This window comes from Hippoglossus hippoglossus, chromosome 2, assembly GCF_009819705.1.
Source record: "Hippoglossus hippoglossus isolate fHipHip1 chromosome 2, fHipHip1.pri, whole genome shotgun sequence".
NCBI classification, from domain to species: Eukaryota; Metazoa; Chordata; class Actinopteri; order Pleuronectiformes; family Pleuronectidae; genus Hippoglossus; species Hippoglossus hippoglossus.
In genome coordinates this window covers 7,422,205-7,447,759 of record NC_047152.1, presented here as the reverse complement: position 1 = coordinate 7,447,759, position 25,555 = coordinate 7,422,205, and the positions used below count along the sequence as shown (strand labels likewise).

At 44.5% G+C, this 25,555-nt stretch overlaps 2 protein-coding genes across 11 annotated transcripts in view; one reads left to right on the top strand and one right to left on the bottom strand.

The window, feature by feature from the left end:
- Positions 1–25,555, top strand: part of zranb3 (zinc finger, RAN-binding domain containing 3) — an 89,536-nt gene that overhangs the window by 63,345 nt on the left and 636 nt on the right. For 3 of the 6 annotated variants that reach the window (XM_034608157.1, XM_034608164.1, XM_034608147.1), the window contains 3 exons: positions 2,071–2,202; positions 2,914–2,989; positions 25,158–25,302. In XM_034608157.1, the coding sequence (XP_034464048.1) occupies positions 2,071–2,202; positions 2,914–2,989; positions 25,158–25,291 (342 nt within the window). In that variant the 3' untranslated portion in view covers positions 25,292–25,302. Of the gene's footprint in view, positions 1–2,070; positions 2,203–2,913; positions 3,582–3,617; positions 4,084–23,772; positions 23,799–25,157; positions 25,303–25,555 lie in introns of those variants that run through there. The other 3 variants (XM_034608189.1, XM_034608170.1, XM_034608179.1) reach the window with 3 other exon arrangements.
- Positions 16,885–24,112, bottom strand: LOC117775332 (cyclin-T2-like). Of its 5 annotated transcripts, none has more exons than XR_004616248.1 (9): positions 23,887–24,106; positions 22,877–22,958; positions 22,661–22,789; positions 21,651–21,711; positions 21,486–21,548; positions 20,852–21,224; positions 19,822–19,985; positions 19,025–19,095; positions 16,885–18,929 (listed from the first exon to the last, which is right to left on the bottom strand). XR_004616248.1 is itself a non-coding variant. In XM_034608415.1 (9 exons), exon 9 carries the CDS (start codon positions 18,798–18,800, stop codon positions 17,883–17,885), a length of 918 nt encoding a protein of 305 aa, XP_034464306.1. In that variant the 5' UTR covers positions 18,801–18,929; positions 19,025–19,095; positions 19,822–19,985; positions 20,852–21,224; positions 21,486–21,548; positions 21,651–21,711; positions 22,661–22,789; positions 22,877–22,958; positions 23,887–24,112; the 3' UTR covers positions 16,885–17,882. The 5 variants fall into 5 exon arrangements, 4 of the variants coding, with proteins under 4 accessions (XP_034464306.1, XP_034464297.1, XP_034464287.1 ...); XM_034608415.1 differs by having other exon boundaries at positions 23,887–24,112; XM_034608406.1 differs by having other exon boundaries at positions 21,179–21,224; positions 23,887–24,107.

Genomic DNA, 25,555 nt, shown 5'->3' with positions numbered 1-25,555 from the left:
TTGGACACTGTTGGAGGCATAAGGATTTGAAATGATCCACCATCTCACTAGAAGCTAAATACAAGTTTGGGGAAGCAGAACTTTACTTTCTCTCTCTCATTAATCACCGACCCCTCAGATTCACCCCGAGACTCTGAAAAGGTTCGAACCCACAGGTTGATAACCACAGGACATGAACCAGCTAACTTTGCAGAGTAGTTAAAAATAGCTCAACCACCTACAACAGTGCGGTCCTCCTCTCACATTGGTATTAACAGATAATAATGATTGTGTAACCACTTTATTGGATTTACTTCACAATACACACATCTTGAGTCTCCTGGTGCGAGAGCGAAATAACTGACAGGGAAAGACATTTTTTTGCCTTTGTGTTTGTGTAAGTGCAAAAAAAAAAAAAGAAGTGCCCTCTACTCTTCATCCCACCCACTCACACACATACACACACATATACACACACATAACACACACACACACACACGTTGATCTGAACTCCAAGGGGCCAGCTCCCAGTAAATGGATTGCTGGGCCCATTGATTTTTTTTCTCCCAGTGCCAGGCCTCGACCAGTAAGCCTGTTTGATTTGGTTGGCTGTTATCCTGCAAAGCCACCCCCCTCCCTACACACACACAGACACACACACATTCACACACATTCTCCTTCCCAGTGCCGGCGGCAGCAGCATCAGCACCAATCGATGCACCGAGCTTTAGAGGAAACAAACTCAGCCACATGATAAGATGCCGCAGCGGTGGAGAAGCCTCAAGATTATGGGCTCATTCTTTGGTTCAAACCAGGGGTTTTGGTGTGTGTGTGTGTGTGTCTGTGTGTGTGTTACAGCCTTTAGATGCCCATAAGCATAATTCTGGGGTAAGTCTGTAGTGGTGGTGAAGCAAGGTGCTTGGTTTTGGCAGAAAAGCAGGTTCATTTGACTGAAATGTGTGTGTTTGTGTGTGTGTGTGTGTGTACATGACCTCTGCCCCTGCGAGCACGCCTGGTCTTTAAGTCTTCTGGGATCAATTCCAGCTCGCTGCCTTAATGTCGGCAGAGTAGCACTCAAAGCAGGAAAATTGATTTCAGGCCCTGAACTCTTCCCATCAGACTTCTTTGTCTCTGTTTTTTAATTCTCTCATTCATCCTCCGCTCCTCTACTTCTGTGTTCTCTCCTTGTAGTCTGCATCCCTGTTTCTATTTCTGTCTTCACCTCTTTTTTCTTTTAATAGATCTATAAAATATAAGATTACATGAAGGACAACCTGTGGAAACCTTCAGTTGTCATCGAAACTCAAAATGTGTTTAGTTTGTCCAGTCTGGGCTACTGTAAAAAACATGGCGGCCTCCGTAGAGAGGACCCGCTCCAGATGTGTATATAAAGTATTTAAATATAAAGGAACCATTCTAGGGTACATTTTTTACAATTTTGATGAAACACATCACTAGGATTATTTTATATTCATTTTCTACCAGTAGATCTTACACACTGGACGTTTAAAGCTCAAAATCCAACTCATTTCATGTAATTCAGCTGCATGAGTTGAGAAAATTCTCAGTTTTCTCTTAAAAAACTTTCAAATTCCACCTGGATTACTCCAAAAAGTCCTGCAATGTGTGTATCCCATTGTAGCTCGTTATTCCCTGTGGTTTATTTAACCCAATTTCTGTCTTTTGCCTGATCGGCTGATTTAAGTTTCCCTACAGCCGCCCATTAAGTAGGCCAGAAACATTTTTGGGGGAGATTTATATGCCCGTACCTGAGGCATCTGTCGGTGACGAATAATTGAAAGTCAAAGTTCACTGTCATTGATTTGGTGCAATTATTGTTTTCATCAAGCGGACTTATCCTGAAAATCTCACAGGCTTACATTAATCTCAGCATTTAAACCTTTATCGGGCGGCCGGCGTCTACTTGTTGTTTTCATCACTTCCTGTCGTGGATTTGTGTTTTTCAACAAATCAAATCCGATCAAGGAAGTAAAGTCTAGCATAGATGGATGATTTTGGCAGTTTGTGATCACGTCCCAGGGTGGACAGTGAACCGAGATGCTCACCCCTTCCCTCTCTGTGTGCTTCCAGCTGAATGAGATGATCCGCGCCCCGGTCGAAGGGGATTTCTGGCAGGTCGACCACATCCGGCCGGTCTACAGCGGAGGAGGACAGTGCTCGCTGGACAACCTGCAGACGCTGTGCACCGTCTGCCACAGATCTGTACGTGCGCACTCCACATCGCTGCACCAACAACAGCCTCAGCCGCCGCCTCCACAGCCAAAGGGCTTAAAGGGGCAAAAGCAATTTATCCAACATTTAAGGTGCACAGTGCACGGACCTCTCCTTTATCCACGTTCAAGTCTCATCACTCATGTTGAGGATCATGTGCGATGGCAGTAATGTGATACATGGTCAAACACATTGATCAAAAGTTACAACGTCCCTCACAAAGCGATATTTTCTCTATAATAACATCACATGATGTGGTTGTGTGACATGTTGATATATTGCATTTGTAGCAACGTGCTATATAACTGTCTCGGGAACATTTTTCCTTTTTTCAGCTCCTCCAGTCGATATTTCATAATCACAGACAATTCACTCTCAGAAAAAAAAAAAAAAGGAACTGATTTGAGAGCAGAGGTTTCAAAATAAAAGCGCAGCTTCCATTGTAACCTTAAATGTGCTTAACTTCCACGCTAGAAAGCCTTTTTGTCAGAGTGGGTGTCGGTTTGTAAGGAGCTGCTTTATTCGTTGACGTTTATAAAGTGATGTGGAGAACTGCGCGTTCTGATAAGGGGATCCTCTCGCTGTTTATGCCACCGCTCAGACACTTTAATCTAGAGATGCTCAATATATTGATCTCACTTTTCTCTTCTGCGCCGACTGCAGATTTAACCTCTTACATCATGTTCCATTTTTTCTCCACAGAGGACGGCTCAGCAAGCCAAAGAGCGCAGCAGGATAAGGAAGAGCGCGGCAGCCTCCAAGGTTGCATCAGACATCAGTAGGTTCTTCATCAGGAAATGAAATGACATGAAGGTTTAGAGAGGGTTGTGCGTGTGTCAAATTCCCGCCGACATGATTTCTGACGGTTTGGATGAAGATGCATCGTGGTTCTTCAAAGACAAAACTCAGCAGAGTATCAGAAATGCCAGGAAAAGGGCAGATGTTCTCTAAATCCCCCTCTCTGCCTGTGCCTCACTTTCCGATGATATCACCGCCGTCCTGTCGGACTCAGCTGCAGGGGGCTGCTGTAGCAATGAAGAATTAAAAAAAAACAAAATGGTGACAACAACTTCATGCAAATTCAGCCAACTCCAGCTCTCGTCCCCGAACCGTCAAGCGCGGTAGTTTTGATTTATGGCGGCCCCTTTTGCTCGAGGCTGAAATGGAGCAGGTTGTTTAGAAAGATGCTGCTATTTTAAGATTTCGCAAACTTGGTGAAAGGAAGCGGGTGAGAGATGAATTGGGGGCTTTGTGATTAAAGCTCTACGGCAGAAAACGCGACCGAGCGTCCTCATTGGCAACAAGTGGCGCCTTGTAAATCTTTTTTGGAGGACAGCTGAACGCTCCCCGAGTGAAATAAAAACCTATTTTCATCTTGTTTCATGTTGTCTCCTTCTGTTCTTCAGGAGCTTTAACCACAGCTCGGACTGTAAATACACCAGGACGCCGGTTGCTCTGACAGGCTAGCAAATCGCTTCATCGCCTCAAGTCAGGAACATTATTGTCCATGTCCACGCATCTACCTCCTCTTCAGCTGTGCTTGATGATCTGAACAGAGCTAAAGTCAGTCAAGAGGGCTATGTTTAGAGAGACGGAGAGCAGAGTTACTATGGAAACAAGGCTTCAGGTTCAGCACTGTCGGGAATATTGAATCTGTTCTTGGGAGAGTTATACAATGAGCCAGACAGACATCAGAAACTCCAATCAATATCAGCAGGCTCCTGCGAAAATGAGGCCGTCACATTCCTCCGCAGCAGAATTTGACTTTCCCCTCTCGGCGTCGAGGCTCCGTCGTCCATGTCGCGGATGTTGTCATGTCACGATTTGTCTGTCTTGCTTGCCGTGTCAAAACGGTGAACTCAGCAAATCCCGCCATTGCGGGGAAGTTAAAAAAAAAAACAATAATTCTGGCAGGACCCAACTCCTCTCAGCCTATCAGAGCGCTGGGTTGAAACCACAGCTTCAAACTTTCTCAGAGCCCGTGTGGGTGCACGTGTGGGTGTATGTGTATTTCCCCTACGGCTGCTCCAGGTCTCCACTTAATAAGACCGTTGTTCCTCTCCTGTCCAAACCGACAAGCTTTGTGAGTAATGAACATCTCCCAGGCAGCCTTCCAACAACAGCAGGTTTCAGTGTCAGTCCCTGTCAGCAGCCAATGACTCTGATCGGCTGTTTTATTACACCCAAAAGGTGTGTGTGCATGTGCGGGAGACACAAAGTGAGCGGAGAAGGAAAGTCGGGAGAAAGTGTAGCCGAGTGTGTTTCCCTGCATTACACAAATAAGGCGTGTGTGTGTTTGGCTGAGGAAAAGTGTATTGAAAGAGGGACTGTTTGTCAGCCTCAGCCATAATGAGGCAGCGCCCCAGATGAAGACGTCTCATGTTCTTCCCAGAGGGTCTGCTGGGTAAAGAGCAGCGCCGCAGCCGTGTGACACTGTTTTCGTTGGACAACCTATCGGCCCAGACGAAAAACATTACCCCCGCAGGTGATGACAGTAATAAAGATGGACTCAAACACCGACGGACGGTTGCAGAGGTGCGTGTGTTTGCCCTCCGTCTACTCCGCTCCCCCCCTTCCGTTTTTAAAGTCAGCATCAGAGCGGAAACCCAACTCACTTTTTCCATCAAGTGCAATCAACGTCTTTGCCTCCGTGCCACTGCGGCAGAGACATTTCAACAGGTTACATAGCAACGCAGCATGAGGTGCGCGTCACGCGGCCCAAATTAGCTGGGCAAATATGTAGCGGAAATAATAACATATAGTTAGAAAATCACAGTGTAGGCACAGAAGAAAAGGAGGAGAAAGAAAAGAATGAAGGTCCAAGCAAAAAGAATTCACTAACAACACCACAGCAGTGAAGACAGATGAATACACCAGAAATTAATCTGGGAGACTCCAGTCCTGTGAACCCGGGAGCACTTACATAATTTGTCTATTATTTATATGAAGTATTATTGCACCAATATGTTATAACTCCAACGATAAAGATTGAGGTTTGATTTGATCATTCAATCATATTTAATAGATTTTATTTTAGATCCCTCTCGTAACTTGACACCATCCACATATTTGACTTCACCCAGAAATACGGCAGCTAACCGAAGATTACGCTGCTTTAACGGCTGCTTCACTACTATTTAATAACGCAGAATATATGAATATTTTTCTTAAGACCATTTAAAAACGCAGTGAGACGCAGTAGGGGCTACTTTAGCTTCCGTAATGTGACATGTCAGATGCAAGTTGGTGCAATTTTCCACATTTTGTGTCACACACTTCAAATACAAATACACAAGTGAGCAAGGAAACAACATGTTTAAGTAAGATTTACTAAAAACAACAGTGCCCAGCATTTTTAAAAATGAAGTATTACATTAATGACAGGTTAAGGAAGTCTTATTGAGAGATAGATCAACGCATTGTTGGTTCATTTTATCCCAAATGTCCCAAAAAAAAGAAGAAAGAAATTGAAGAGCGATGCAATACCTTGAGATGCCATCATCCGTTACACCCCACGTTCCTCTATGTGGGTCAGAGGACCTCCTGGGGCCTCGTCCGGGCTCATGGGGGTCCACAGCAAATTGAGAAATAGATTAATATCACTATAACTCAATTCCATTAGAATTTCCCCAATTAAGGATTTTTATATAACGTGGAAGAATAATTATTGTCATTGTAGGTTTCATTTTCAGTATTCCCCCCCCCCCCCGCCCCTTAAAAGGTTGAGCTGACAAAATGTGTCTTTTTAGGTGTCTGTGACATGAGAATGTGCAGAAGTGCTGCTCCAACCAGACAACAATTGACAGGATACTATACAAATCATTCATAATTCAATCATGATTTGCATTCAGACGGCACGGCGTTATATTTTGGCGCCATTCCAGTGGTTATTCCATTTCAACCTCGCCTGCCCCCATAATCTACTTTGGCCTTTTCAGCTGAAGGAAGCGCTTCTACAAACCCAATCTTGTGTGACAGGTGTGATGGAGAAGGGCCAATAAAAGCCTGCACAGCGCACCGCATGCGGCCGTCGGCTCTCCACTCCATGGCTGGATCCTGCTGTGGTTTGATTCCTGGCTGCCACACTCTCCGCTGCGTTCCCTCTGTGTCTGTGACCCTCCCTGCCCTTCAGCAAGGAAGAGGAAATAGACACGAGGGAGGCCATACCCTCCCCACTCTCCTTCAGGCATGAAAAACGGGAACGGCACCGTCTCCGTCTTGCACAAGCACCTCTGATATTCTGTCATTTGATGGAATGTGAACTGCGAAACCTCATTATAGGAAAGGAACGGACCTCCCGTCAGACCTCTGCGGTGCAGTGTCACAACATCAAGAAGGCTTGTGTTCTAAGAGGCTGGATCCATATCGTCTAATTGAACTGCGGAGTTAACATTTAGGAAGCAACTCTTGGCTTTAAACAGCCACAGTTGATGAGCGGCTTTTGTCTTTATTGTCATTTTATCTCTGGGGATGCTGATGAGATGATTAATCATTTCCTGCTGCAGCCTCACGCTCGCACGAGGCTGGCACCGCTCGAGCCGCAGAGCGCGACGCCTTAGGTGGAGGAAAATGGTATTATGGCCCAGGTAATTGGTGGAGGACCATCACTCATAAGCGATCTAATTAATCTCATTAAAACAGCCTCTCTGGTTGATCTTTCTCGAGGAGCGCGGCAACAAAAGGAATTTACAACGAGGTCCCAGGAGAAACTGCAGCTGAGGCACGTAACACAGAAATCGATGCGGTTCCATACAAACCGTGGCTGGCTATTTTTCTAATGTCATTCACAGTAGTCGGGGACGTGCGGCGGTAAAAGGATGCTTTCTCATGGCTCAGCTGGGGCTGGCTTTTGTCAAGTCCAAATTCTATTTATTCAAGATGGCTCCCCGGTTGTCTCCCAGGATGCGTGGCATGCTGCGGATTAAGACCAAAAACGCAATCAATTCACCCAGCAGGAGATCAGGAGAAATAACAGATAACGTTCTTAGCATAATTCATACAGTCCCCAATCTGGGCTAGGATTAATGTATGTCTTCGCGGCAGCTCGCGCTCATTTGTATGGCGGAGCTCGTGTGGGGCTAAATTGGCACTTCATGTGGCCCATTACAATCAGGCTTTGTTTGGAAAGGCCCCTGTGAGGGCTGGATCTGACCACATCGTTTTACAAGGGATGTGTACCTAATGCAATTAAGGACTGATGTGATCTCATCTGCATTTTATTATCATTAGGATCTTCTATTGCGCTTTGCAACAGGCTGTGTCAGCATGTTAATCTGTGCAGAAACAAAGGACCGGTGAGTATTTAATGACACAGACATAAAAACACAAATGTTTGCAGCGTTAACCAAACATACATGATTTAAATGTTGCCGTCGCGTGCACATGCCGCGCAGCACTTGACATCAGGGGAGAAAAAAGCCACAGTAGGCTGCAGTCTTGCCATTGTCCCCCTTCATTTACGCGGTGTTCAGATGATTGAGGTTAAAAATGGAAAGCCGAACAAGACGCCCTCCGACAACTTCTCTTTTCATGAGCTTTAAAAGACATCTTTTCATCTCCTTTCTCATTTTGTGGCCATTGATCAGCCATCTTTCATAGATTGCTTCCAGACATCTATTCAGCTGCTCCGCCGCTGCTCAGCATGCCTCCATTTCATAGGTCTTAATGGCAAGGTCTGGCTTTTGTGCTTGGATTAAAACCTGACTCGCAATCACATTAATCACCAATAAATTCACAGGAAATTGTTGACTTTGTTGGAAAAGTTCCGCAGCGTGTGCCTGATGCAAAACAAGGCAGGTTTTTTTTTTATATTTGGGGGCAAAACAGCGACTCTCTTGCCTCATCCAGAAAAATTAGGATTTTTTTTTGTATCCCCCTTCAGCACCGGAGCCAGAAAAAGGTCATGTCAGTCTTGTGACAAGAGTGACAGGTCTAGGGCATCATTACTGTGACTTGGAAGGTCTGTGTAAGCACCTTTGGTCACCTCAGGAGAATAGAACCCCACCACGCTGCCGCCGGCCTAATGAGCACGGTCAGCCCTGCATCTAATGAGGAGAGGGAGATTGCGACAGTCTTCCATCAGCTCTCTGCTCCCGCGGCACAACATCCCATAATGCCTTGAACACGCTGCGTGAGCGAGCGAACAGCGGCGGATATCCTGTCACACATCAATGGCAGCGGCTCGAAGGAATCTGCCAAAATGTCTTTCGGCGCAGGTTCAGAGCTGTAGAAGGAAAAATGTGACCATGCTCCTTTTAGGTTGACTTGATGTTTATCCACATTTCTACACATGTCAACAAGCTCCTGTGACGGCACGTCTGCAAAATCAAGGCACTTTTCTGTCATTGCGGGGAAAATATCCGCAGCCTCGCCTCCATGTGATGGTTTCTTTTAAGTTGGCAGGACTTGTTACCTTGTTCTCTACTGAAGAAGTTCCCAGTCCAACAGTTCTTTCAACTCTTAGAAATCTCCCCCACTCCTGATGACTCACTTTCGGGTTGTGTTCTCCGGGCTCTTTGAATTCCATATTAGAGTGCGTGTGTCGTGCTTTTTGAGACGCCGGAAAGGGACTTGGACCCGTCCGGCAGCTGAGAAACGACTCGCCTCCTCACACATGCTGCAAATCATCCTGCATCTAAAAGCAGAGCTGCAGGTTCGCTGCAGAAGTAGCTGCTATGTCCACCTTTTGAAAGGTTATGTGTTCACGAGGGTGTCTTAAAACTGTGAACATCTTTCGGTGGACAGATTGGCTTTGGACTCGGCAACAATTGATTTCGCTTTTGGTTCTGCTCCAGATCTGGGATTTCTGCCACTAGATGATTATCACCTTGTAGCCATAATTATAAAAAACTAGCGAGTTGATTCCAAAACTTGTGGGATAAGTTTGCAGAGGCCAAGGTTTTAACTCGAGAGCGAAGTGTTAGGAAGAATTTCTTTTGGGTGTAAGTTGGAAAGTTGTTGAGCGTCGGCGGAGGTTTTTCAGGCGCCTTGTAGTTTGCGAATGAGACCAATCAAATCGGGGGGGAAAAGGAAGAAGTCGCCCTTTTATTCACAGCAAACACAATTATTCACATTCGGTATAATTATAACGGTATTTAATTTATCAGCCGAGGCTTTTTAAAGCTCTGACGCACATTGTGGTGATGTCCTCCCTCCTTCGTACGATATCATCATCAGCAAATATTTAAAAAACGCTGAAGAGCAGGGTTAATAAGGAATGTGCCTTCAGTCAATTTGATATTATGAATTAACAATAATTAAAAAAGTACGAGTGCTACAAAGGAAAATGTGAAGCCAATCTGTCACAAGCCTTTCATCATACATGCAAATCTCCTGCTGATGCAAACCCACTTCCACCTGTGACCATGTGCATTGAAAGTTATTGATAAGTACTTTCACAATTGGCTGTTTGAGTGGGTTGCATTTGGCCACTCAACCATGAACATCTTCACGCCCACGCCACAGGTTTTTTTTTTCTTCCTTTTTTTCATATTCAGTTATGCCAGTTTCTCAATTACTGTGTGCGTGGGCTGGTGGAAGAAAAAAAAAAAAACGGGGGGGGGGGGGGGGGGGGGGGTGGAAGTTGGCAATAGCAACATCCACCATCAGCCCACACAGAATTATTCTATGTGATGATATAAATCTTGTTTAATTATGTGATAGTCGGCAGGTTCGCCAGCCGTGATGAAAGGAGCGAGGTGTTTCTGAAATACCTGGAGAAGCTTGTCAGGAGTGCGAGCGCTTCTCCTCCGAGTATAAACCAACCCGCTGTTTGTATCACATCAGTTTCCTGTTTTTAAGGTTGTTCAGAACACGTGATTGTTCCCAGATTCGTGTCAGGAGGTGTGTGAGACAACAAAGGTGCTGGGCTGCATCTTGTCACCAGACCAATGACTGGTCAGTTGTGACTGGGAGGAAGCTGTTGTGATCAGACTGGTTTTTGTGTGTGAAGAGGAAAAGGAACAAGTCTCTGTGTCTCTGTCTCTGGAGAGATTCTCTAGAAGGACAACGTCAATAATTCACCACTCGCCTGTATCTGTAGAATTCAGTATATTTAAAATACATGATGTCACCTTTCAACACTCACCTCAAGTTAAATGAGGCAAAGATCTTTATTGATTCATTGTAGGAGGCTTCTCTCCCCAGTCAATATATATATAATTATTAAAGTGTAAAGATATAGAAAAGAACAATCACGTAAAAAGAAACAATAAAAACTGTAGCGTATCTTCCACCAGGTGTCGTGTTAAGCCGTGTATTCCTTTTTGCGATGTCCTGCTAATTAACTATAAAACAAAAGCAGAACTACAGCCTCAACCGCAGTTTGTCTGTGACCACCGCTCTTTCTGTAATTTATCTCCTCTGATATGCAGGTATAGAAAGAAATTGCATTGGCAAACATCTTCCTTCAGACAAGCTCCTTTGTTCGAGGCTTAAGACGACTGTGACCTTGGCATCGTCCAAAAATATCAGGTTCAGAGCTGCGTTCTCCTCTTCTTGTGTTTCCGTCCTCCCACACACACTCATCACCTCTTTATCTCCCAAGATTTTTCTCCCTTCAGCCGTTTCTCAAACATATAAACACAAAATCCATGAAAGCATCAAGCAGGAAACAATTTTTGAAAGAGACTTCCATTCATGTCACTTCCTTGTTTAATTAGTCTTGCTCATGAGAGCTGCCCACACTTAAAGAACGACTGCACCGTCGACCATTTGATCCATGTCTCCGTTCACACTCGACTGCGGCGCATTTCTCTACATACTGTGCAGCATCATGGTTGTGTTCGGATGAAATTTTAATAATGTCTGCGGGGAGCTAAAGAGAAAAAGTGGCTGTATAGAGAGTGATGAAGACGATGCCAGCAGTAAATACAGCAATCAAACATATTCAGAGAAAAGGAGCAAATAAATAAAGGTACAGCATCGTTCTATAAGGGCACTGCATAAAGATGTTGTGCATAAATACACCCAGACACGCAAATATGCTCCACGAGCTCTTCATGTTGTCAGGCGTACTGTAACATATGTGCTGGAAGGAGTGAGCGAGTCTTTGTCGAGTTAATGAGAAGCTGATTGAAGAAAGAAAAGAGGAAGATAAGAGGACATGAAAAACACACTGGAGGAATTATCCTGCAGCAGGTGCATCTCCGACACACAAAGGATTAGCTTTGTCACAAGCACAAATGCAAAAAAGCTTAAATCACCACTAAGAAATGAGAAGGGGTGTAAGGTGGGAGTTGGTGTTTTAGAGGGTCCTCAAAAACCCCCACGCCAAGTTTGAGGTGGATCTGATGAGCGGTTGTTGAGCCGATCGAACGACACGCGGATATTTCTGGATTTATCCGTGGGATGTAAACGCTGTAATGCTCGACATTGTATTTACACACCATAGCTGAACAATGACAAAGATGTTAAATATAAAAAAAAGCAAACGCAGACACCTTCCGTGTTATGATCGTAGCTGCGTTTATTCCCACAGCAGGAATAGAAACATATAGATTTGAGTGTTTGTGTAATATATCTTATGAAACTGCAGTAGTTATAGAAGTGAGATACCATTACCGTCTCTCAAAACCACAGTCACTATTTTCATCTGCGCCGCTTCACCTTAAAATATCAATAAACCCTTGGCAGCACCCCCACTGCTTCGCCCTGCTGCTGCGAGCACAGGAAGAAGAGGAAAAAAAAACAGATTTCTATGCTCTGTCAACCCAGATCCAGCTTTGGAAAGCCTCAACACCTACCTTTCCAATTCAGCTTTCTCAATAACCAACTCGTCCTCCTCCTCACACTCCCACTCGGCCACATAATCCATAATGTTTTGTTTCGCGGTTACGCCGATGACACCCGGCTATATCTCCCACGGAAACCCGATGATCCAAATAGCACTTGTGTCGTGTTAAGCATCGGGCTTCTGAGGACTTTTAACAGCGCGGTTATTTTTACTAGCCTCCGCTAAAGCATTATTATGAGCAAACTAGGCAATTAATTTGGAGAATTAGGGTCAGCATGGCTTTAGAAAATCAGGTTAAGAAGGTTTAACACACATATCTTGTGCTCTGCAGATTTTTAAGAAGTGCATTCATGTGATTTTGTTTATTCTCCTTGCATTAAACATCAAAGCCCGTCTGCTTTGGACTTTATTTCAGCCTCTCGCAGATCGTTTTAAAGTGTGAAAGCTCTGACCTCAGAATATTTCTGCTCCGGACATTAGTTCTACCTGAGGCTGCTGCCACACAGAAGCCTCATGAAAACTCCTCCCCGACTCATTTCTCGCTTCTTAACTTTGGTAGCAAATCCAGGTTTACCTCCTTTTTTTTATATTGGTGATCAGTCACTGATTGTTACCGTGGAAACATAGTTCTGTGATTTTTAAAGGAAGCTAACCTTTTTATATTAAAAGCTTGCTACTGGAGGAGAGGAAGGGGAGATGTGTCGTCCATGTTTATATGCAGGCCCCCCGGTGGACACATTAGATTTCATTGTTGCTCTGTTTTGGTCTCCACCACCTCTTGAGGGATTTATCTGGCTCTCTAGTGGCAAGAAACTAGCTTGATACGATTAGTGTGAGTGATACAAATCATTAAATCTGCAGTGAAGCCAACAAAATTCGCTAAAAGACGCAAATACAATTATTGGGGTTCCTCACTTTGAGTAATCTAACACGACCTTTTGCTAAAGGTCAAGATATTTACAACTACATTAAGGGTCCGCTTCACATTGCTTTGCATAGATGATCCAAATTCTGGAATTTCTGGAAGATCTCCCACAAGCGTCCAGTTGAGTTGAGATTTGTAAGAGTGACGGTCACAGAGTGTGATTCATATCGTTTTCACATTCATTATAAACCCTTGAGTGAGGCCTTGAACCCTGTTTGGAAACATGTACACTCATGTAATTTAATTTAAATGTCTTTTCCTTTAAACAAAACAAAAATAACATGTAAGATTGTTGTTATTGACATTATTGTTAATCTTCTTTAGTTTTTCGAGGCGCTGCCGACAAAAAGCCATCGCGGAGAATAAACCGAACCATTAGGAGGAAAAATAATTATTAGGGTAGGTATTTTCTTGGTGTTGTGAATGCAGGGTCATTATGCTCTCCCTAATGAAACAAACCAGCAGAGAGCCTCCATCTCGGCTGTAGCCGTTATCATCGCTCTTCAGAGAATATAAAAAGGAAAACACTTCAGCAGCCGGCTAATTAAAACCAGAGAGGTCTGGATGAGGAGGCCAAACAACCTACACAGGTGGCAGGCACGTCACTGTGCGCGTGTGTGTGTGTGTGTGTGTGTGTGTGTGTGTGTGTGAGAGCTGCTGGAGCACATCATGTTTATGCATGTCTGTATGTGACTGTGTGAGTGTGGGTGTTTGAGGCAGCAGTTCATTCTTTTTTTTTTCTTTATCTGTGTGTGTCAGTGTGGTACATCTGTGAGTGTGAGTGAGACAGCAAAGGACGATGTTGAATGTGTTCATGTGTGTGTGTGTGTGTGTGTGTGTGTGTGTGTCAGAGGTGTATGATTGTTAGAGGTGCTTTCCATTCATTTTAATGGCTTCAGCCTCCACCGCTGTCGCTTCATTCTGCTGCCTCCACCGCTGACAGGAAGGACCCGGCAGCTTTCATCTGACAGGACCTTGCTCAAATAGGCCATTGGTGCACCATAATTAGTTCAAATGTTGAAGCTGGTGAAATATTGATGATTGGGGATGAGGAGGGAGGAAGACATTTCACATCAACTGTGTGTGTGTGTGTGTGTGTTTTTTTTTAGCCGTCTCTTTTTTAAAGGACAGCTGGTGCTCTGCGGTTCCCACCACAAACATGAATCTCTGGTGTTCAGGCCACGAGGGGATGCATTTGCATCGGGCGGAGAAATAAACTGGGGTAGTAAAAGGACTAATTTCAGAGGAAACTGTAAAATAATGTCTTGTTTTTCACGGAGAACAGCTGGCTACAGAGAACACCGCAGGTTCGTTTTTTTTAAACCATGTGAAAAACACATAACTTAGCACAGGTTGGAAACAAAAAGTGAACCGCACCACGAGGACAGAGGCTAATATATGCTCCTGCCAATCATTGGATATAATTGCGATACCATGGCATAATGGCAGCCAGGGCTCAGTCATTTCCCCCTCCGGCTGTATCTCAGGTACTTGGAGAGGTTTCCATCAGCTCCTGATTTTTCAAGAGAGACCTCTCAGACAGGAATGACAATGGACTTTCAGTGGTTTATAATTATGCCACTTTCCTGCAAAAAAATGTTGAGGGCATCATTTGCATTAAGACTCGTTCGGTAAAAGTGCACCACGCGCTGCCTCAGCAAAAAAAGGCCTTTTCGATCGAGGCCCCTGCAGAAAGTTCCACCACATTCCCTGGAACGTCTCTGAGCCTCGACCGTCAACCAACGATTACCTGAAGCTGTTAATTGGATGGATGGAGTCCAGAGTTTGTGACACTATGAGGCGACACATGTGAGTGTGGTTGTGCCCGTGGATCACAAAGTGGGCAGAGAACTACCTTGGATTCACCACATGAATCGCTATGTCCTCTCTTCAAGGTTATTCCACACTGTGTCTTGTTTGGGGTTGTTTTTCCTTTTTTTGGAGACTCCTGTAAAAAAAAAAAAGGGAAAATGATGCTGGATGAGATCTGTTCTGCTGGTGAGGCCAATTGTAATACTGCCATCTAGTGGGCATGAGGCGAAGAAGCAGCTGTGGATCGGGGACACATAAGGAGAAGCTGCAGTTTTGTGAATAATAGCTGATGTTGTTCTTGCCCCAAACAAAATCAATCAAACAAAGGCATCTTTTCTTTGGATTAAGTTTGCAACCAGTCATGTGGAGAAACATCATTCACTGGTTTCCTGCTGAAACATCATAATGGTGTGTGTGTGTGTGTCTGGGACACTCGCCCGCATGCAGCTATATATATATATATGTTTGTGTTATTAGAGTTGTAATTCGAGCTTGGATGGTGCTTTTCCTTTCAGATGGCTCTTAATTCTGGGATTTGTTGCTCACCAAAAGCCGCTCTCATATCTCTTCCTCTCTGCGGATTTTTTCCCCGAGCAGTAGGCTCCTCTTATTCTGCTTGAGAGGTTGCTGAAAATAAATCATCACCCTCCCACCAGTATGCGAGAATGTCCAGATGGTTGAATTTGCACCGACGTCCTCCTGCTGAATTTCCCCATTGTCTTCCACGCTAAAATTAGAAGGTAATACTTGGTGAAAACGCTGCGTCTGCTCTGAGGGTGCTAGTTAATTATCAGGAACTGGATTTATGTTCCACCCACAATTGAACACATCAACGGCGTGTTGTGTGCGAGAGTCAAAAGCTAAACCTTGAAAGCCCCTTGAGGTTTGTTGAAGGGACCAAATGGCAGGTTTCAATGTCACACGCCGTCTCTTTTCTGCAGGAGGAACAAAGGAAACAATGCCCTCAAGGTAACCCGGCGACTCACAGAAGATGATTACATTTTTCACCCACAGTTCCCACAGTGGTTGAGACACAAAATCCTGCTAAGAGGCAAAACACACAAGCCTGAAAACACTAATCTGCATATCCCGCTCATGCAGAAGCTCAGCATGCATTTCCAATCACGCCTTGTTGCTCCCATTTACATTACTAATTCAGAAGTACAGCAGCATTGCAGCACGCTGTTACAGCTCATCTACTTAATGCTGATAATGTGTCAATAACAGTCAATTAATCAATTTAATATATGTAAGCAGACAGACAACAGGAAACAACCATTATGTGCTTCACCTCGGTGAGAAGCAACCTCTTAAATTCAATGGGGATCAGATCCAGTGTTGAGGCTGGGATTAAACCACTTAATTTCTGCGTGCGCTGTGATTGCTGGGTTTGTAAAGGTGCTGCATTTAAGTGTTTTCTATTGTCGCCATAAGAAGATGGACGACACAGCTCCTCTTCCTCCCACTATCCAGAAATGGAACCGAAATATCTCGCACTGCCATTTGTAGCTGGAGTCTGCACGGTAACAGTCAGGGGATGGTGGACGTCCCATCCTGACTAGGGAGGAGGCAGGGTTTGTGACCCAGCCACCAGGGGGCGATCAAGACATTTTGGCTCAACAATATAAATGCTGCTTCAAAGGTTTGATCATTTCCAATGTTTCTTGATGAAAACCACAGTCTCCTGACCAGTTACAGGATTGATTGAAAATGGAGAAAGTAGTCCCCCCCCCCCAAAAAACTAATCTCAAGGTCTTCTCACTCGGTTATCTCTCAGGTCTGTGAGATAACAACCCCGCTGTCACCTGAGCAAACGCCAATTGCTTAGAAAGACCATGAGATGTGGTTGAAAAAGCTATTTAGCTATTAATTACTTTTCCAAAAGTGAGAATCTAGAAGTAATTCATCAAAATTGTTGGGTTTAACTTTGCCATCAGCCCATCAGTTCTGTTCTTGACCTTTGACACAGCAGTTGGACCAAAAGTTCACTTATACAGTAGCTTTGAACTGCAAATAACGACGTTAAACATCTGGGTGCACGTGATTGGCGTTTTCCACGACTTCAACACTTAAATCAAGTGAACAATAAGGAAGATGACGCTATTAGACCATCAATAGAAACTGTTAAAACCTAAAAGGTCGGATGTCTAAAAGAAACAAGAACAATAATTCAGGACTCACATCAGACACTGAAGCACAGAAAATCGCGCATGTGTAAAAATCACTTTTACACCTTTATTCGGGCTCCCAATACACAAATCCAGGATATGTTCGTCGGTACAGTCTGCTTGAGATCTCATGATACACTGAATGGAGGGTTTGGACTGATGCAAGGAACCAACAGCTTCTTTTAAATCTGAACTACAGTCCTATTTACACTATTTCATTTGAAGAGATCTTAAATTTTTTTTTGATAGTTCATAACATTTATCATACTGAATAGCGATTGACAAGGTACAATCACAAAGGCCTTTTTGCAATTTTAGCCGATATATTTTAAATGCACTTTCACAGCAGATGTAACGTAAACGTCGTGTGTCGCTCTATACCGAGTCTGCACATTAAGTTCAGGTGCGGCATCGCAGGTCCCCCGATACACGGCAAATGGAGTCGGCCTCACATTTGTGTTCGTAACTACTGATGCACTGTTTGAAAAGTAAGCAGACCATGTTCTCTTAAGACAGAAAGTTCTGCCGTCTTCGTCAGCAAAAGGACGAGGTGATACATCTCCACGGATACAGGTGATAAACCCAAACAGAGGAAGATTCGTTCTTATATCAAAAAAGTTCAAGACCTGAGATTTTTAGTGGAACACAATGTCTTAACATACAAAACAAAAAAAAAGAGAAAGAAAATCAACTGTAAACTGTCACAGTGGCTGCGAACACTAGCTATGTCTTCCCTTTTGTGACTGAAAACATGCACATTAAAATCATACGCTTGCATTAAAACAACGTTTCAAACTCAGCCGCATTCTTTAAACATCTCGTGGTTTTTCTGTTTTTGCAAGCTAGTAAGTACACAGCTCTATGCATATCATTTCATATTTGACAGCTTTAACACGAATCACCGATAATCAGTGTGGAGACACGACTGAGAGTGATGCACAATTCAAGATAACTTAAGACAAATAAAAATTTTAAAATTCTATTAAACATGGTAATACTTTAAATCGAGACAACACTGAGGACTCTCTGAGGGTTATAAGTTCACTCCTTGGGCACTTAGTAAAGAGTCCAGCATGTCAAAAGTGTCTTTGTAGTCAGTGTGTTGGCCGTTGGTGGTCATCATGCCGTTGGTTCCGTCATGGCCGTGGTGCTCCAGCATCCTGTGGCCGCCGTCGGCTGCGTAGTGGGCCGAGCTCAGGCCAGCTTTGGAGCTCCTGCTACTTTTGGACGAGTGGTGGTGGTTGCCGGCGTCGGAGTGAGGCCTCTTACGAGACGAGCTGGAGGTGCCGCCGTCGTTACAGTTGCTGCCGGGAGGTCGTAGAGACAAGGAGGCGGTGTCTAATGCCCCTCTGCCGTTCCCGGTGACGGAATAAGAGTGTCCATGTTTCAAGTGGCGGTGGCTGCTGTGTTCTTTGTGCTTGTCTTTCCCAGGCAGAGTCCCGCCCTGCTCGGCGCCCCCGTGGCGCTCTGATGAGACTTTGATTCTCATCTTGAGCTCCTCGCTCGTTGCAGAGCCGTTCTCAGCAAAAGAAGGAGTCAGCCGAGGTTTCTTAGAGCTGGGCTTGTCGCTCCTGCCCTCACCTGACTGGCGGGCCTGCTGTGAGCGTTTCTTGTGGTGGTGAGAGGACAGAGCTGGCGGAGGTGCATACATGTCTGCGCCCGGCTCATCCTTCCCGCCATTCTGCGTGGCCATTTCAGCCGCGTGTTTCTCTCTGTACTTTTCCAAAGTCAAGACTTTCTGCGAACGGGGACAAGCTGCGGCGTTCGCATCGAGCTGCTGCTGGTTTTTACTACTAGACCCGCCTGCAGATTTGTGTTCGTGTTTCACCAGTGTGAAGTCTGAGTGGGGAGGCTGGGAGAACTGGTCGTAGTTGCAGCTCTTTGACAGGTCGCTGAGCGGCTGGTAGTTGGCGTAAGGGGCTGCAATGGCGTTCAGGGAGGGCATTTCCATAGAGTCTGATGAAGACGTGGAGGGGAAGAAGGAGTTGGCGACACCAGAAAGGCCGTCTAGGGACGAACCCTGGAAGGCCACGTCCACTGCTGAGCCCTCCGTCTTTGGCTTCTTAGCTGCTTGAATAGCCTACAAAACAGAGAAGCACAGATCCACATTAGATATAGTAACACGTAATTTGTCCTCATCCTGGACCATTCACGCCGTACTGCCCTAATAAGTACCCTCCAGTTTCGTATCCTCTTCAGCCTGCTGGGCGTCTTCTCCAGGATCTGGAGAAACTCGTGTGTGAGCTCTGAAAGCAGTTGAAGACAGCCATGTCAGTGATCAGTGTTCTGTAACTAGGGCTCATTTTAACACAAGCTGTAGCTGAATTCAGGGGCCGCCTCCTTCAGTGGCGCAGCCGGTTCGAAGGCTTCTGCAAATGTGGTCGTCAAATATGTGTTTTCATCACCAAGCAACAGAGGTGGATTCCTCTCAGGCCCACCAACCCAAGATTCTTTACGCCTCTATGACAAACTATTTTCAAAGAGATAATGGCAGCAAGCAGCAATACGTCTGATGCTTACACTTCTAAACTCAACCAAAAAGCTAATGTTGAAAACTAAGGGACATTCAAACTTCCTCATCCTGTCCAGCTGCAGCTGTGTTACTCTGCGACAGCGATGATGACTCGACAAATTGGTGACGCACATCGTTTGAAATCCTCCATAGACCAGATTAATTTGATTCGGCCTTTGCAGCACACAAAGGAGGCAGACTGCAGGGGTCCCCCCCCCGAAGATGCTCTTACGATAATGTATTTACGAGGCAGAAAGGGGTTTTGTTAAGTCACAGTGACCTTGACCTCCAAAATCTAACCAGTTTATCCTCGAATCCAACCGAACGTTTTTACAAATGAAGAAATTCCCTCAAAGCGTTGCTGAGATTGTGTGTTCACAAGAAAGGGACAGATTGATGCACAACTCAAAAACATCCATGGAGGCGTAAAAAGAACAGAATAGAGGATAGAAGCTCTTACCGTCCAGCAGCTGTAATGTTACGGTGCGGTCCACATACTCCCACCAGTGTTTTCCATCTGTGGACACGGGGATCTCCCAGTTGGACCACTTGCAGGCCAGGTGGATGCAGACACACGCCACGACCGTGGGTCTGTACTGCAGGCAGAAGGTGGTGAGGTGCAAACTGCAGGAAGAGACAAGAAACACCGGAGGTAAAAAAAAAAAAACGGTCAGCTGTTTGCAGAGCTTTTGTACGAACACACACACACACACACACACCGAACAGCCACAACCTTAAATCCACTCACGAGTGAAATGAATAACATTGATTATCTTGATACAATGGCGCCAGACGGGGTGGATTACGCTAAGTAACAAGTGAACAGTTGGTTCTTGAAGTTTGAAACATGAGAAATGGAATAAGGGACTTATTATATTATATAATCTACAAAACAGCGGCCATGTGGGGTCAGTACCGACTATCGCCCAGGACAACCAGTGAACCGGTAAAAGACTTAAGACCCGCTGATGCACACAATATCAGGCAGGTGGTTTTAATGTGGTGGCCGACGGTCTGTATTACACATTAAGAGCATTTGAACATTCAAGTGAACAGGAGCTGAAAGCAAACTCCAATATTATTTCCAAGGATTCGAAGTTGAAAACACAATGTTCCATGAGCAAGATGTTATTCATCATCAGCTCTGCTCTGATGACACGTTGTTGGCAGCTGGATTCATGTTTCCTAATACTTTTGAATGTCTGACACTGATACATTTGTTCTGTTGTTGCCTGCTGACGTCCAACAGCAGAAACTGAAGCTACATGGAGCAAATCTCTTTTTACTATTTGGTTTTTGTGGAACCCTATTTTGAGGGAATTCATTATTCTAACGATCGTATTTCATGTTTATGCATCGGGCTCAATAAACCTAACAAGACGGTTTTCTTTCTGAAATTCTAAAACATTCAGTTTGCAGTAGTTTGGTATTTCACTGTTTTTGGGTGAAAAATATACACAAATTTTAAAAGAACTTTAAACTATACTTACCAAAACACTCTATAAGTTTAAGAATCTTTAGATGCAATCTATATTCAGGCTACCATTTCAGTGTTTTTTAGACATATGCACTCCGTACCCAACAACCTTGAGAGGTAAACAGCACCACTACACTCCACATAGTGCATTCAACCCCTATGTGCCAACACAGAGCCCTTGTACAATACACCGCACACAGCAGCCTGGCTGGTACTTCCCCACTCTGGGGGTTCCCAGGATCCAGACGCAAACAGGGCGTTGGACACAGGAAGGGGGACCCTGCAGGACAGGAAGCTATAGTGTGCCATTACAGTGCAAGAATGGGAACAGGATAATAACCTGTTGGTAGCCATAAAATAGGAAGTCTGTGCCAAGTCCTTGCTTGCTGTAAAAGAAGAAGAAAAGTGGGTATTAGAGCAGAATTCATTTTACCCATTACTGTTTATGAAAAACTAAATAAGGCAGTAAGCTAGTGTAGAGATATAGATGAAAAGCTTGGTTCTAAGGTGGGATCTGCACTAACATGGTGGCATGAAATTTAGCATTAAAAAACAACACCAAACAACATAGACTCACTGAGTAGTCATAGAAAAAATGGTTCTTAAAATGATTTCAAGTAAGAAAAGCAGAGAACAGAAGGTCATACCTCGCACTAGCTCGCAACACCTCACAACATCTGTGTGTGGATGATCAACTGTTATTTCAAACCCTGCGATGAGAAGGTTGAATGAGAAGCAGCATAAATTTGGGAAAAACAGCAGAATTCTGAGTCATACACTGTCTGACGCCCTGAAGCTTCGACTGGACTCACCCAGTGTTTGCAGCAGTATTGTTTCCAGTGCTGCAAGCTCTTGTGCCTGCTGCAGGAATGCCTGAAAAAGATAAATCAATGAGGAATTTGAAACCTGCTTCCCAACAGCTGGAAACGAGCAAATCAAAATCAAATCAGTATTCCTGCAAAATAAGGAACCGCACTGTGGGAAATGATCATTTCAAGGTGGTAGTCTTCGGCCTTAAAGGTAAACTGCGAGGACCAAATCAAGCGTTACTGGAATAATAAGTACCCACACAATTTAGGGCTGCAACTTATCACCATTTCAACTGTTACACTATACTTCAATTGCGTGATTATCTGGTGTCTAACACGTCAAATTGTGGGGAAACGTACAACGGTTGACTCAAGCCAAAGGAGATATCTTCAAACGGTTCAACCAGCTCAAAAGCCATCAGCACACAAAGTCAAATCCTCCAATGGGAAAGTAATAAACGATTATGTGTTTATCAAAATCATTGCCCTGTCAAACCAATAACTGCTCCACTGACGATTTAAGATATTGTTGTAATTGCAGATGAGCAAAAACGTCCGCATCTTAAGCTGCCGTCAAACAGGCACTGATCTCTGGACAATTTCCAGAGTGTCCCCTGCCGACCCCTGATTAAAATGTCAGGTAGCCCACCAGAGAAAAATACAAATATCTAGACGCACATGTAGAAGACGCTGATTAAGATATCACTTAGAAAAGACAAGAGATTTTTGTGACAGGAGCTGACGCTGTTGTTAATGTGCTGTAAACAAAAACACGTCATTCCCGCAGCAGTTTATAGATTACACCCTTCCTTCTGCACGCTCTACCCCGGCGTCACCCTTCGCCTGAATGTTCCCAGCATTTGTTTCTGTTGTTGGGAAAACTCCTGACCAAGTCAACCTCCTGCGGCATTCTTCACATGTGCAAAGGAAAGCCTGGAAACTGTCCAGACCAGTTTCTCCGTTTGTTTTCCAGAGTTGGTGCCTGAGAGCGGCTTCAGTCCGACTTTACTCACATTGCTCTTGGAGTCTGGGGCAGGCTCTTGGGGGTTAATGCAGGCATGGGCCATTTTAATGACAAGCTCCAGCTTCCTGGGCTGCTCTTCAACTTTAGTTGCCAGGAACAACGTGGTCTGCGAGATGATCTATTAAAAAACAAACCCAAGAGTTTTCACAAATGCTTTCCCCAGCAGTGGTTGCGGTCTCGGGCCCGAAACTGCTGTGATACTTACATTGCGATGGAATTTGGCGAAGGAGTGGATCATATAAAACTTGTGCATATATACTATAGCAGTGTTGATGGTTAGTTGAGAGCTGGGTTTCACAGTTAAGGCACAAAACAAAATCCCATGGAATCATTTTCAGTGAGGGGGCTAGAAAACATGGCACGTTAGCATCAAGCTAGCTTTGAGTGGACGGCTAGCAAAACGTGTACCCCTGTAAGTGAACACCGGGCGCAGGGTCGAGACAGTAGCTTCACCTTGGCCAACGCTGCACGACTCACTATTAAAAACAGTGTGAGGGTCGAACAACACGAACAACGTGTATCGATTATCCACGATCACTGATTTTATAATGACACACTGCTAACAATGGAATCTGCAGAGACTAAACAATAGCTACCAGAAGCCAAGCTAGCAGCCAGGCCTCGGTTCCTTTAGCGGGTTATAGATGAAGTATTACCAGGGGCTGGTTGTTAGTCCTGTTAACCAGGTGACAACAACACGTTTAAATGTGTTATAAAGCCTAAACGATTAAATAAAACAAGCCCTGTTGTTCCACCATTCCGGGAGCTAAAGCTAACGTTTAGCTAACCAATCTGAAACTTAACCCCCATTGGCTGCGACCCGTCGAGCGGTGTAGTAACCAATGTGTATCGCAGTGATAGTGTTAACGTTCAGCTCATAACGTGTATCGATTATCTGTGATCGCTGACATTACAACAGACACACTGCTAACAATAGAAGCTGCAGTCTTGAAGGGGCTACACAATAGCTAGCAGGTAGCTAAGCTAGCAGACAGGCCCGAGCGACCTTAGCAGGTAATAACATGTCGTGTTGACACATGTGGATGATCCATCTTGTCTGAGAGGATGTGCACGTGATGAAGAAACGTTTTAAACGTTCAGAGACAAACTGAAATACAACGAGCCGAGCCGTGCCGTTCCGGCCCCCGGCCCCCCCTGTGAGCTAATGCTAACGCCGGGCTAACCCCGCTAGCCTCCACGTTTCAGAGAGGATACACGTTGAGTTTCTGGCCGATGTCCTGGATCAGGTTGGCGGCTTGCTGGCGGTACGAGAGCTCTCGGTCCGCCTCGATCCCGCAGCGGCGAGACGGCGTGTTTTCCAGCTGCTCCCGGGTGAAGAGCCATTTCGTGGAGGGTCCCCGGTGCACCGCCATTACGCTCCCCCCAGCCAGGCCGGATGCCGCCAGCGTCTGGAGGGCGCTCAACAGCGCCGCCAGCGGCCGGTGGTGCGAACAGCTATTTCCAATTAAAAGCAAATTCAAGATTTTTATAAATACACAAAGCGGTAATATTCAAAATAAATAAACAAAGTACTCAATAATTGCTTTATAGATAAATAGATGCAGAAATAAACAAGTGAATAGACAATTGATTGACAAATAACTGCAGTTTGAGGGGGAAGGCTATTTATTTATTTATTTATCTTTCTATTTATTACATATTATTTTATTTTAATCGGACAAAGTTTGATTGTATATTATGATAGAAATATTAAAAATTAATACAGGATTGTAGATGTCAGATGTCCCGTGTTCTTTTCTATTGAGAGCTGTAATATACAGATTGGCCACTAAATGTCAGCATTGTACTTTGGGCCAGTCCTGTATTATCTGTCCTGTATTTGTGAGAGGTTACCTTTATCTAAAGTGTGGATATATTTTGCTGACTAATGCTGCTAAATGACAAATTCACAGTTTGAACATGTGTATTATATGCATGATGTGATGAGTAATTCGTATTTGATGCTAAATTAAGGCCCTTGATTAACTGGGTGGTCAGCTAACACTACAAGTCCACGTTTATTTTCACTATCTCAGGTTATTTTACATGTTTAACAGTAATATTGTCACTTTTTGAGAGTGATTTCAGAGGATTACTTGTTTTGTTGTGGAGCGTTTCCTCCAACACCATCAAGTGACGTGGTACTAATGCATTAACACTGAGTTTAAACTACAGTGAATGTACATGTTCAACACTTAAGCCAAATTTAGAGGCGTCACCCTTTAGTGCATGGATAAATATAGATATCAGTGTTGATCACAACATATTTTTAAATCTTGATATCATGTTTTGTCTGGATCACCAAAGACACAGAACCTCACACATCCTCCCACTCAATCACATTTGAATGATAGATCCTGTCAACATGGGGTTCATCCTCAGAGGAGTGTGACAGTGTGAGAAGTCAAGAAAGATGATGATGCAGCAGATGAGTTCAAGTCAACGAGGATCAACCACTGACTCACTCTAACTATTTCTCTCCACAGGTGGGGGACAGAAACGTCTTCCTGCACGTCCGCAGGCTCGATCCACATGTTTGCTGACAGATGTTTTCCTCGTGTGCAGCGCGTGCGGCTCCGCAGCTGTGCAGAGGTCTCGTGACCTCGGCGGGGATCAGTAATTAGAGTGCAGGTGTGTGTGTGTGTGTGTGTGTGTGTGTGTGTGTGTGTGTGTGTCACCACACTGTGAACTGTTGTTAATATGGACATGTGTGTTTTTCCTCTTCTGCTTCAGTCTATGCGCAACATCCTCTGTCAGGTCTGACAACACCTGCACACACTAGTTCCGGTTATTACTTTCAAAATAAACAGACAGTTTCTTCCACAGACATCTGAACTTCTAACTTGTTTAAGAAATATCCAGAACCTTCACTTAGGTTAGAAAT

Excerpts from the sequence above, each read along its gene's own strand:
- LOC117775332 (XM_034608396.1), bottom strand. The coding sequence starts at position 24,044 with ATGGCGGTGCACCGGGGACCCTCCACGAAATGGCTCTTCACCCGGGAG. Across the intron at positions 22,959-23,886 it reads ATCGGCCAGAAACTCAACGT|CTCTCAACTAACCATCAACA; the intron begins GTATCCTCTCTG and ends TGTGAAACCCAG. Across the intron at positions 21,225-21,485 it reads GTGTTGCGAGCTAGTGCGAG|CAAGCAAGGACTTGGCACAG; the intron begins GTATGACCTTCT and ends CTTCTTTTACAG.